This window comes from Leuciscus leuciscus (genome assembly GCF_965113295.1).
Source record: "Leuciscus leuciscus genome assembly, chromosome: 1".
In the NCBI taxonomy this organism is placed as follows: domain Eukaryota; kingdom Metazoa; phylum Chordata; class Actinopteri; order Cypriniformes; family Leuciscidae; genus Leuciscus; species Leuciscus leuciscus.
In genome coordinates this window covers 67,794,928-67,808,657 of record NC_138725.1, presented here as the reverse complement: position 1 = coordinate 67,808,657, position 13,730 = coordinate 67,794,928, and the positions used below count along the sequence as shown (strand labels likewise).

The 13,730-nt window shown below is 39.1% G+C and overlaps 1 protein-coding gene across 1 annotated transcript; it reads right to left on the bottom strand.

Annotated features, from left to right (window-relative positions):
* Positions 1–4,684: 4,684 nt before the first annotated feature.
* On the bottom strand, positions 4,685–13,061 carry LOC309498887 (dynein regulatory complex subunit 3-like). Its single transcript, XM_082169844.1, has 11 exons — positions 13,002–13,061; positions 10,937–11,119; positions 9,451–9,567; positions 9,202–9,368; positions 8,884–9,030; positions 7,555–7,584; positions 7,263–7,359; positions 7,086–7,219; positions 6,809–6,940; positions 6,554–6,659; positions 4,685–6,304 (listed from the first exon to the last, which is right to left on the bottom strand). The coding sequence occupies exons 2-11, from the start codon at positions 11,085–11,087 to the stop codon at positions 6,270–6,272; spliced, it is 1,116 nt and encodes a 371-aa protein (XP_082025970.1). The 5' UTR covers positions 11,088–11,119; positions 13,002–13,061; the 3' UTR covers positions 4,685–6,269.
* Between the last annotated feature and the right edge of the window lie 669 nt (positions 13,062–13,730).

The window sequence follows — 13,730 nt, the reverse complement described above, 5'->3', positions numbered from 1 at the left end:
GCTGTAATTTTCTTTAATCTTCTTTAAGCGCAACGGAGCAACTGTGTCGGATCCTGACACATGTTGTCTAACTCCAATATTATTCATTACAGCGAGATGGTCTTTCTGCTGGGCCTTAGGCCTGCCGCACCTCCAACGGTGCCTTTGGTGGACTATGCATGGCAGAGGCGTCCTCTTCCCTGAGGCAGGCCTAAACCTAAAACAGCACTGACACAGGGTCGGCTCAGATGGGGGCACGACCAAGTGCTCAGGAAGCTGGCAGAGGTGCTGGAGAAAAGTCGACAGGAGGCAAACAACCAGAGTCCATCAGAGAGCCGATGCAGGATCCACTTCATTAGGCAGGGGGAACATGCAATGCATACCAGCAAGAGACAACCCGCCAAGCTATTAACACCAGGGGCGGTGTGGAAGATGGAAGTAGACTTGGGAAGGCAGCTCCAGTTCCCACAGGAGATATGCAGCACCACCCTAAGACCAGACGTGGTGCTGTGGTCTGCAGCTGTGAAGTCAGTAATACTGATCGAGCTGACGGTTCCATGAGAGGAGGGACTGGAAGCTGCCTATGAGAGAAAGAAGGCGAAGTATGCAGATCTGGTTGCGGAGTGCAGGGAAAGTGGATGGAGTGTGAGGCTGTACCCGGTGGAGGTGGGAGCCAGAGGCTTTGTGGGCAGATCAACATCACGTCTGCTCAAGGACCTGGGACTACGGGGAGCCACACTGAGCAGATCCACCAAAGAGCTCTCTGAGGAAGCTGAGAAAGCAAGCCACTGGCTCTGGCTGAAACGACGAGACAAGGCTTGGGGTGTAACATCTAATTAGGTTTTGCTGCAGGGGGTGTCAGGGAGACGTCCCTGTTCACTGCCCCGCCACCATGAGACGTTCTGGGTTAAGGGGCGAAACGTCAATGAGCGGTGGTCCCCAGCTGAAGATCCTGCAGCAAAACCGTGTGGTATGCGGACAGGTTTAGGCCTGCCTCAGGGAAGAGGACGCCTCTGCCATGCATAGTCCACCAAAGGCACCGTTGGAGGTGCGACAGGCCTAAGGCCCAGCAGAAAGACCATCTCGCTGTAATGAATAATATTGGAGTCAGACAACATGTGTCAGGATCTACTCATTGTTGTAATCATACCCTAGATCTAATATTATCACACGGAATCAATGTAGATGCCGTTGAAATTCTGCAGCAGAGCGATGACATCTCAGATCATTATCTGGTCTCGTGTAAACTTAATTTAGCCAAGGCTGCAAAGCCTACTCCATGTTACAAATATGTTAGACCTATCACTTCTGCCACTAAAGATTACTTTATTAATAATCTTCCTGATTAATTTCATCATCTCAGCATCCCAGATAGCTTAGAAGAACTCGATATTGCGACAGAAACTTTTAACTCTCTATTTTCCGGCACTTTAGACACAGTTGCTCCGTTGCGCTTAAAGAAGATTAAAGAAAATAGTCCAACAGCGTGGTACAACGAGCACACTCAGGCCCTTAAGAGAGCAGCCAGAAAAATGGAGCGCAACTGGAAGAAAACAAAACTCGAGGTATTTCGCATTTCATGGAAAGAGAGCTCGATTGCATACAGAGAGGCCTTAAAGCAGCACTAGGTAACTTTTCAACCTTCATAGTATATTTCCAAGACTCTTGTGATGGTACATCGACTTAAAATAGGTTGAATGACACGTCTGCCATAGCCTGACGGGGTCTGTATCGTTTTTAATCGTACTTTAATACTTCGGGTTTCGGGTAGTAACCCGAGCAGCACAAAAAGAACTACAAAATTCGACTGCTTTACGGCAAAGGCTACCTCACTTCCCACAACACGTCCTCACATGCTGTTGGACTTGTAAATAACGTTATATTGCTTATATTGTACATCACTCGGACAAGCTTTCACTCGTTGGTGTGAGCTAAAAAGCACCTGGCGTTCTTGTTGATGGATTAGTAGACATCTTCAGAGGCTAGCTGTGCTTGTTCGATGTCCGACGATTTGTAACGCGTTGTGTTTATTCCCCAATCGAACTCGTGTAACTGTCTGTCACATGTTCTACCGTCCACAGCATTACTTGATAGACAAAAATAGGACAAGAATGAGCATCAAACAGAAACAACCCGCTTACGGGGTGTTCGAGGCGCACATACAATACAGACTGCCAGTTCAACAGGGCGCGCGCAGCTCTTAAAGGGGCCACACCTTATTTCCACTCGTTATAGCTTCCATCCGACTGAACAGGGACCGGTATACAGGGGATCAGGCCGTGAGTGAAGAGACTGCTGCGTGAGTGGTATTTACGACAGTAACGTTAATTACAAGTATTCCACAGCGACTCTAGGGGTCGTTGTTTGACCAAAACGGAAATCTTACCTAGTGGGGCTTTAAAGGTCCCATGACATGGATTATTTTATTATTTTATAATGTTTCCTGGGGTGCCCTTATAATGTTAGTATGTTTTTAAGATGAACATTTTTTATAATTTAGAAAAAAAAGGGCATTTTTCCTAGCCTGATTTTAGCCTCTGATTTGAACACTGTTTGAAGGGGCGTGTCTGCTGTGAGACTTCAGTGTAAACGCCCACTGCTGTGATTGGCTGACATGCTTGCATATGAAATAGCTAGCATTATGTGGAACTCTCTCGAATACTTTTACTATTACAGCTATCGAGATTAACGAATCGTGAGAAGTTTTTTAAGTATTTAGATCTATTCCCATCACATAAAAGGTTGCAGTGATGAGCATTGAGCAGATGACAGTCTGTTGATCCCGTGAATGGTGATCTTATCATTGCAACGCAGTTTCTGCACTCTCACTAATGATTTCACCAATGCAAACATGAGGTAAGTACAGTAAGAGCTTTGTTGTGCCGCATAACAGCGTCATTGATTTCATAACGAGTTTTGGCAAGTGGCCAGATAAACTCGCGCTGTGTGATTGACAGCTTGGGCGATTGGAAAGGGATTGTTCTTTGATTGCTTTCTGTATTTTAATCACAGTTTAAATAAGATTATTTTCATCCTACCATGAGAGACGATGTGAAGTTGATATTTTAGTCACTGGCTTGATTTACTGATAAACAGTATTGAACGATTTTGAGAGAAAGATTATCTGTCTGAACTTGAACAATTACACATCAGAAATTCACATAACCCACTGGTTCTTCAGAGGCTTGGATGAAGGAACTAAAAAAATACTTTTGTGTTCATTTGTACATCCAAACACTGAGCAACTGCTTTGCTTCGCTCGTTTGCAAGCCATGATGTCTCTCGAGGAAAAAACAATATCGCGCTCGCGCAGCTCATTTTCTCATGGGTGGGCCAAATTTTCTTTGCGGGCAAAGAAGAGAAAGGGGAGGTGACCTTTCCCCTTATGACGACATAAAGGGAAGATTCTAGATTCGCCCGTCTGAGCTTTCATTTTCTCAAAAATACCCAGGGCTTGGTTTACACCTATCAAAATGTCTAGCCATTGGGGGACCATAGGCAGGCTAGGGAAACTCTTTTTAAGGTTAAAAAACCTCATAAAGTGAAATTTTCATGTCATGGGACCTTTAAAAGCTGCTAGATCTGCTTATTTTTCAACCCTATTAGAAGAAAATAAACAAAACCCTAGGTATTTATTTGAAACAGTGGCTAAACTAGCAAAAAATAAAGCTTCAAGCCCAGAAGTTTCCAAGCAGCACAGCAGTAATGACTTTATGAACTATTTCACTTACAAGATTGATAATATCAGGAAAAAAATGATAACTATGCAACCGTTTGATTAAACCGCTTGTTAAAAAAACGCAACTTGATCGTACAGAATTAGTCAATTACAGGCTGATCTCGAATCTACCTTTTCTGTCAAAGATACTAGAAAAGGCAGTATCCTCACAACTATGTTCCTTTTTAGAAAGAAATTATATCTGTGAGGATTTTCAGTCAGGATTTAGACCGTACCATAGTACTGAGACTGCTCTCATTAGAGTTACAAATGATTTGCTCTTATCATCCGATCGTGGTTGTATCTCTCTATTAGTGTTACTCGACATTCTTTTAAATAGACTCGAAAATTATGTTGGCATTAGTGGAATTGCATTAGCATGGTTTAAATCATACTTATCTGACCATTATCAGTTTGTAGCAGTAAATGAAGAGATGTCTCATCGATCACAAGTTCTCCCCAGGGTAGCATGTACAGAGTGAAAAGCAACAATCCTAGTACTGAGCCTTGTTGTACGCCATGTACCACAAGGCTCAGTACTAGGATTGTTGCTTTTCACTCTGTACATGCTACCCCAACGCATTCTCATCCTAGGGCGTCATATACTGACGCTTTTGACATTTCGTCTACATCCAACGCACATGGCACCCTTTAGCGTCAATATGACACGCACAGAGCTTTGTTCGGTTATGGGTAGGTTTAGGTCTGGGGTAGGGTTAGGGTTAGACCGCTAGGAGGCGCCTTCTGGCCCATATCTATCTGCGTCTCTTATTGACGCTAAAGGGTGCCATATGCGTTGGATGTAGACGAAATGTCAAAAGCGTCAGTATATGACGCCTTGGGATGAGATCGGGCTGGCTACCCTGGGGAGATATCATTAGGAAGCATGGAATTAGTTTTCACTGTTATACTGATGATACTCAGCTCTATATTTCTTCACGCCCTGACGAAACTTACAAATTCACAAAATTAACTGAATGTATAGGTCAGTGGTTCTCAACTCCAGTCCTCGGGACCCACTGCTCTGCACATTTTGTATGTCTCCCTTATTTAACACACCTGAACCAGACCATCAGCTCGTCAGGAGAGACTCCATGAACTGATTTGAGTGTGTCAGATAAGAGAGACATACAAAATGTGCAGAGCAGCGGGTCCCGAGGACTGGAGTTGAGAACCACTGGTATAGGTGATATAAAAAATTGGATGACTAGTAATTTCCTACTACTTAATTCTGAAAAAACAAAGATTCTAATTATTGGACAAAAAACGTCCTCACGTAATAATCTAGAATAATGGCTTGATGGCTGCTCTGTCAAGTCTTCGTCGTCGGTTAGAAACCTGGGTGTGCTCTTTGATACCAATCTTTCATTTGAAAGTCACGTGTCAAGTATCTGTAAAACCACATTTTTCCATCTTAAAAATATATCTAAATTACGTCATATGCTCTCATTGACAAATGCAGAACAATTAGTCCATGCGTTCATGACATCAAGGCTAGATTATTGTAATGCTATTATGGGTGGTTGCCCTGCACGCTTAATAAACAAATTACAGCTGGTCCAAAACGCAGCAGCTCGAGTTCTTACCAGAACCAGGAAGTATGACCATATTAGCCCTGTTCTGTCAACACTGCAATGGCTCCCTATTGAACATCGTACACATTTTTAAATATTGCTGATTACTTACAAAGCACTAAATGATTTAGCTCCGCAGTACTTGAGCGAGCTCTTAACGCATTATAGTCCTTCATGTCTATTGCGATCTCAAAATTCCGACCAGTTGATAATACCTAGAATATCAAAATCAACTGCTGGCGGTAGATCCTTTTCCTATTTAGCACCAAAACTTTGGAACAGTCTTCCTAACATTGTCCGGGAAGCAGACACACTCTGTCAGTTCAAAGCTAGACTAAAAACACATCTCTTTGACCTAGCATACACCTAACACATTATAGACTTTTATAATTCAATGTTAGGCTGCATAGATTAGGTCAGCCGGAACCGGGAACACTTCCCATAAATCCTGATGTACTCGTTACATCATAAGAAGAATGGCGTCTATGCTAATATTAGTCTCTGTTTATCCCGAGGTTTACCGTAGTCCGCCGGATCCAGGCTGTATCCAGATCTGATGAAGGACCTGCACCTGGACGCGACGATAGCGCAGTCCTGAAATGTCAACTAGGCTCTTCCCTGTGAAGGCCTCCCTCCCCTCCCTTTACCTCTCTACAGATAAAGCGTTGTCGGGATAATTCCGGTTCGCGTGGCTACGTGGAAGCCATAAAAATTCTGTATTATTAATTTTAAGGCCAGACAAGTAGTATGTTGAGGGTTGATTTGTAGGGAAGGACTACACATATATTCAAATGCACATACCTACAGACTGAACTCGTAATACGCATGTGCACGTCATCGGCGTTCTCACTGGTTCGCGTTTTTGAAGTTTGCGCAGAAAGAACTTATGAGTTTTCTGTTAAAACGGTGTCGTGTTAGCGGCCCCTAAGTTAATAACTAATGATCGTTGCGACGGAAGTGAATCAATCACTACCATCCGCCATCTCTGCTGATCACCATCATTGTCCGTTCTCCGCTCTGGTTTCTTCTCTACCTGCAAAGACAATCATATTACTCATTCAGCTAAGTTCATTTATCATCTCACGCTTTATATGTAGAAGCAAAAATATGAATTATGAACAGATAATTAGGACAAATGTTAGCTATCCCTCACTTGTGAAAAAGATGTTTAAATGTATTGAATGTGCACTTGTATGTTTAATTCGAATCTCATATATATATATATATATAAAAAGAAAAGAAAAGAAAAGCATATTTTAAAATACGTAGAGGCAGCGCTTACTAAAGGCGGTGTCCTCAGATGATGCCATGTCCTCCTTTACAAAACGAATGTAGTTTTGGATCTCTGAGATGCGCTTGCGATTCCTCTTCACCTCATCATTGTGTATCTATTAACACAAACAAAAAGGATTTATATTTTATTTAATAACAAAAGGTCGTTCTGATCCTGGACATCTGCATGGTAGGCTACAACGTGATATAATATAATTTAATAATATTGTTAAGGAGTTCACAGGAGGTGTGTTCATATAAGTACCGATTTCAGCAGAGCACTCATCCAGCGTTTGACCCGTGCCAGTAGCTCATCCTCCCTGTCATCAATCTTCTGCAGGTGGGTGTCGTGAGAAGCACTGACTGCATTGGTCACTGTGTCTTTATCTACCAAGAGCTACAGGGCAGCATAGGAAATGAGGACGAAGGATCAGTCAATACTAAAACTAAGTGTCTGGCATATAGTTACGATGGCTTTTGACTTCTTAATTATTCATAATTATACACAAATTAAGTGATCATGAAGACAGTTTTCCACTGACCGTTGCCAGATCATCTGGTATTTCCTCCTCTAGCTCGCTTTTGACCACCTTCTCCAGTGTTGCCAAGGCAATCACAAGCTGTTGTTCATGGTACCGGTTCTCCAGGTCTCGACAGGTGTCAGAGTTAAAAAAGTCTTACCCTTAAAAGAAACCCCTTTTTTTTTTTTTTTTTTTTGCTTTGTTGGACAAAGGATACTTTGATCTCTGCATCAGGATCCTCAGCAAACATGCTGTCGAAAAGTTGAGGTCCATTTAAGAACTCCACGAATGCGTCCTGTGAAAGAAGGAAGCAATATTTATTCACTACTGTCAAGAAGAGTATAAAGTTTGTATGTCCAGTAGAAAGAAGATTTTAATACAGTGCAGCATTTTAAACACTGTAGTGTAAATCTGACTTATTGAACCTTGAGCATTTAAGATCAGTGTTCTTGTACTTGAATGAGATGGATGGCATGGTGATGTTGGTTACCTTGTGTAGTTGAAGCTCCTTGTCTGTGATCTACATATAAAGTGATACAAGAAGCAAAAAATATGAATTATGAACAGAACATTAGGACAAATGTTAGCAATCCCTCACTTGTGAAAAAGAAGCATGTTTAAATGTATTGAATGTGCACTTGTATGTGTAATTCGAATCTCATATATTTTACAAAACTCTACTTGCAGATAATATAACATGAATGCACTTAATGAGAGTTCACTTTCATGAATGTTTCTTAAGTAAACTTTTAAAAAGTGCACTTTGCAATAATGTAAAATGAAAACTTTGAAGTTCATTTTAAAACATTTTATTGGTCATGCTTTAAATAAGTACGCTTATTTTGATGTATTGACTAACGTTTTAAAGCTCAAGTAAAGTACTTGATTATAATTTAAACTGTAGTGTGTTATTCAATATTATAGTTAATATATTTTAAATGTACTAAATTGCAACTTCATCATTAAGTTTGTAATTACAAATATATTTAAATGCGTTTTTCAATAGAAATTACATTAAAGTATATTTTAATTTACACTCTTAAAAATAAAGGTTCTTTATTGGCATCGATGGTTCCATGAAGAAACTTTAACATCCACGCAACCTTTCCATTCCACAAAAGGTTCATTATAGTAGAAAAAGGTTCTTTAGATTTTAAAATGTTCTTTATACTATAAGAAAAAATAATGGTTATTTTTAAGAGCTGATCACTTACAGGTTCTCGCTGCAAAAAACAAAAACTTTATTTTAATGAGTGTTAATGCTCGGCAGTTTATTCTGCAGTAAACCTGAACCCTATTTAAAAGAAAATAGAAGTAATTATGAAATTGCATAAAGATCTATGCCTGGTTTCACAGACAGGGTTTAGATTAAGCCAGGATTAGGCCTTAGACGTTCCTTATAAAACAAAATAAAAAAACATTACTGGTGTGCATCTTGAGACAAAACAATGGCACTGACATATTTTAAGATATATCAGTGCAAGTTGCTTTCAGTTAAAAAAGCTCAAACATGCATTTTAGTCTGGGACTAGCTTAAACCTTGTCTGTGAAATTGGGCAATAAATCAGAAAAGTTCAGCTAATTTCATTTATCATAGATTTACATTTTAAATTTAAATTGCAATTAAGTGTCAGAAAACATTACATTCAGTTTGCACTTAAATATTTTATTCTAAAGTATAATATTTCCATAATAGGTCCTCTTTTTAAAAGTGTGCTAGTGCACGTCTCTTTCACAAGTGGTCAGCTGAAAAACCAAGCAACTGCAATTATATGCAGCCGCGGATGTATGAGAAATGACTTATTAATGTCTCACTAACCGTTGGTTGTTCCAGCAGTCTGTAGTCCAGATAGACCAGGTCTGGGAGATATGCCGCCACAAATTTCTTAAAGTCCTCCTCGTCACAGATGGGATTTCCCGCAAGGTTGAGAGTGTGCAGATTCTTAAACTGTCTGAGGTACAGCACCTGCAGGGTCAGATATGATTTCCTTCAGCTTTATGTTTGAGTGACACTCATGAATTGGAATATTGGAAATGAATTAGTGGATGGCTGCATATTTTGGAGTCAGACTCATTTTCATCCTTCTGGGATTCCACATTTTCTAAAAATGTATCATCTAAAATATAGTTGGCTTACATTATCCACTTGAGCAATGCTATTGTTTCCAATAGAGAGGATGTTCAGGTTCTGCAGCGCATCCAGATTTTCAATGACAGAAATCCGGTTGTTGAACAAACTCAAGTCCTCAAGTTTCACAAGAGAGTCCAGTCCTTCAATCACTTCAATATTATTGAATGACAAATCTAAGGAATATAAGAATTCTGGGTTAGTATTTGGAGATACTCCGGATATGTTTTTGATATCAGTCGGACAGTCTGTACTCACCCAGCCAGATCAGATTAGTAAGGTTTTCTAACCCTTCAATCCTCTCAATAACATTATTATTCAGCTGAAGAGTTGTTAGAGAGGGGAAATGCCACGGGTGGGGAATCTTTAGGATGTCTACAAAAAACATAAATATTATATTAATTATATTTTTCAATAAATAAATAAATATATGCTATTTTTTATACAATGAACTGTTATTGAAATTAGGCCTATACCAATCATGATAATGAAAATGAATGAAATCAAATAAAAATCCTGTCATTAATTACTCACCTTCATGTCGTTCCAAACCGTTCATGTTCGAAACACAAATGAAGACCTTTTTGATGAAATCTGAGAGATTTCTGTCCCTACTTTGACAGCTACGCAACTATCACTTTAATGTTTCAAAAAGTTCACAGAGCAAGAGAATGAACCTCATTGGTTCTATCAGAAGCTCAAACATGCTGCGTAACACGAGAATGAACCTCGCTTGAGCGAACAAGCTTGAGCTTCAGTTTACCACAACTGATGTGCGAGTTAATAAATGTTTATATGTGAATGAAAGCCTAAATTAAATTTGTTCATCATATAATGCGATCGTGTCTTTTCAGAAAATGTATTGGACTAAACCGCTCAATTCATATGGATTAGTTTTACAATCTCTTTATGAACTTTTTAAAGTGTCAAAGTGGTAGGCCTAGTTGCGTAGACGTTCAATAGACCCTTTTACTGTTTGTACACAATGATGACGTATGCGCGCGGATATTGGCAACGGAAGTATGGCGAGAATCAGCAGCGTGTCAAGCTACGCGAGCGGATTAAACAACAGACGCGAGCATTTTTTATTATGTCCTCGCTCCAATCAACACGTTTAATCGCCTGCAGCCACTCTTCTGAAACGGCCGTGATCCTGTCGGAATAATATAAAACTTAAGCCCCTTGGTGGAATATCGATTAGTGCAACCGTAAACGCAACAACCAGACATTTTGATGCTGGGAAACCGTTTTGATAAACTTTCGGAGTTGCTAACACGTTAGAGCCAGTGGAGAAAAACACCACTTCCGTTGCCAAAATGCGCACGCAACTATTTGATCACGTGTAAAAGGGTCTATGGAGGGACAGAAATCGCTCAGATTTCATCAAAAAGATCTTCATTTGTGTTTCGAACGTGAACAAAACTCTTATGGGTTTGAAACGACATGAGGGTGAGTAAATGATGACAGAATTTTTTTTTTTTTGTGAACTGTACCTTTAACACTGATTAAAAAACATTATATGTGTGAGAGTGGGGATGTATTTTACTTGTCATGAAAATAATGTCTAAATAAATAAAGTGGGTTTCACTTTTTCAATAATTCAAAATATATTCTTATTTTTCTCTTGATTTTGGGGGTGAAATATGTCCCAGGAAAGTTTTCATGAGATTCACCCAGAATAAAATAAAAAATCAATCAAAAATGTTTAATTTTACATTAAAATGAATTTAATTACGGTTCTTACTTCTGAAGTCCATCCGCAGATGATACACCCCCTCTGGGTGGGCTAAGGCTATTTGTCCAGCTGGTCCTTGAGGTCCCTGTTCAACAACTGCTTGTTGTAGCATCTCCTCATCCATTAACGTTACTTTGGGTTTATCCTGTTCTCTGCTCATTTTCCAACGCTTCTGATTTTATTTTATTATACCTTTATTTAACCAGGGAAGAAAATCACATTGAGATAAGATATTTCATTTACAAGTGAGCCCTGGCCAAGGTAGCAGCACACAGTAAACATAATAAAAACAAAGTAAAATTAAGTACATAAAACAATAGGCACAACATGATGACTGGACCCGTTTATTACCTGCAGTAACGGTGATTAGCAGTGCAATATTATCTAATATCAGGGGCGTCACTAGGCCCTTTTTAGGGGGGCTTCAGCCCCCCTAAACTTCTGCCCAGCCCCCCTAAAAAATATTTGATTAATAAATTTTTGATCGCTTCAGTCCCCTTTAAAAAAACTCATATGAAACGGCGGCAAGCTGCGTCAAGTTTCGGCTCCTCCCCTTATCTGAGTCTGCTTGGATTTTCAGCGCATTTTTCAATCTGCAGTGGCGCCGAGCAGAGCGAACATCAGAGAGTACAAGGTGTGTCGTGAGTGCATTTATTGATAGATTGCTATGATATTACATCTGCATCGGTGCAGTTCTTTGTCATAAATGCATTGCAGTTTACATAATGTAATGTTACTGGAGCATTGGGAGCAACACAGGACGGTTCGGTTTCTCATCCAATACCAATACGTTTCGCTGCGTTCACCTTCAGCCCTTATCACAGTGTGATAGTTGTTTTTTATTCCTACAAAAATGAAGCGATTAACACCCATGAAAACATACTTTAGAAAACGATCATGATTTATTTTAATTTACTTTTTAAACTTTAAAACATATTATTTTGTATTTCGGCATTACATTATGCTGCCATGCACAGAAATGATTTAAAGACACACATCATTGTCTGAAAGCACTAGATGGCCCAGAGAGAGAAACATCATTATTATTTTGGAGTTTTTTTGTTTTGTATTAATAAATATAGTTTTGTATTAAGTAATAATGAATCAGGAGGAGTGTACATACATATATTAGAGTAAGAGTAGAGTAAAGGGATTTGTGATTTTCTTTTAAGTACTTGATTTATAGAAGTGGCAAATTGATAATTCATGTTGTTATTTTTAATAAATAGAAATAAATATAGAACAGATTAATCATATTGCCAATAGACAGTTACATTAATACATGTTTAGCTGGTTAGTTAAATGATTTGAAATTAAATAGATTTTCACGGGGTGACTTGATGAATAACCAACCGTATTGTTGATTACAAAGGCTAAAAAGCTTAGAAAATAAAATAATTTATATTTCATTGTAGATGGACTTAGTTACCTAGCTTTCCTGGTAGCTTTGTCTGAGAAAATGATTCATAAATCAACCTATCAGTTGACCCTATGTTTACTTTCGTTACTGACAGACAAAAATAAAAAGCCTATATCAGTCAACGTTCAGCTTTAGGAGGGAAAAAGACAGAGCAAGAGAAAAACAAAGAGAAAAAGAGTGTGATGCTGATGAGGTGAGAAAAAAAAACAGCTGCCCGCACATTGTTTTAAAGCTATTGTCATCCAATTTTTTTGGCCTTCAAAACATCTTAAAATGCACATATGTAGATCAGAGAAATCAAAATTTTCTCGGGGGAGCATGCCCCCGAACACCCCTAAATACCTCACATTCGGTACCTCAGTGATTATAAAACCGTGCCATATGCATGTTATTGGATGAATGAATGAAACTAGTTAATAATGAGCATTAGACCATAAACTATCTTTTTTTTTTTTTTTTTTTACATCATACCCTCATTGGGGGCTGAGCCCCCCTAAAATGAAAATCCTAGAATCGCCCCTAATATTAATATTATCTAGTGCAATTGCAATCTTATTTTGCAGACCTGTCACTATAAAAGCAGTCAAAACACTGTATCAGTCACCTATTTCAAATGTTATTACTAAAAGCTCGTTCATTTGACAACAGACTTACCTGGAAATATATCGCTGAAGTACTGGTATGATGGACGCAAACACTGTTGCTCAGCAACCATAGACTACCGCCATGACGTCATCAACTTCCGGAGTTTTCAGGAGCTTTGAGGCGCTCTAATGAAATTAAAATACATTTTAGTAATAATACTCAGCCATATAACGTTAGTGATATTCTTCGAGTATTTAATTTGTAAGATTCTTCATGAAATGGAAAATCGAAGGAAATTTGTTCAATTTTTAGTATTAATACTAAAATGCCTCCGCTATTTCTAAACTAAATTTCGAAAAGCAAACATGTCCATAAATTCATGTTTTTATAACGTAGTTTCCATACGTTTTTGCTCATTAAGAGTATTTTGTAAATTAACTCTGCCGTGTTAAGACTTTGCCCATGATTGACAGCTTCCTCGATCAATAAATTAAAGGTTCCGCTTGTTTAAACCAATCAGACAGCTCTCTGGGCGGGGCTTATGCGCGCTTAATGGGTCAGCCTCTCACTCTCACCATCGGAGGATTGTTGTTGTCATCAAGATGGAGTTCTTGTTGGGGAATCCGTACAGCACTCCCGTTGGCCAGTGCATTGGTGAGTTAGCGGCTTATAGTAGCCTGTTCTTCAATGAAATATGTTTTAATAACTGTTAATGGACATGTTCGTCCATTGTTCGTGTTAAAAATGCTTGAAATGTGTGTAGCATCTTACAGGAGCGTAAACAGTCATCAGTTAGAA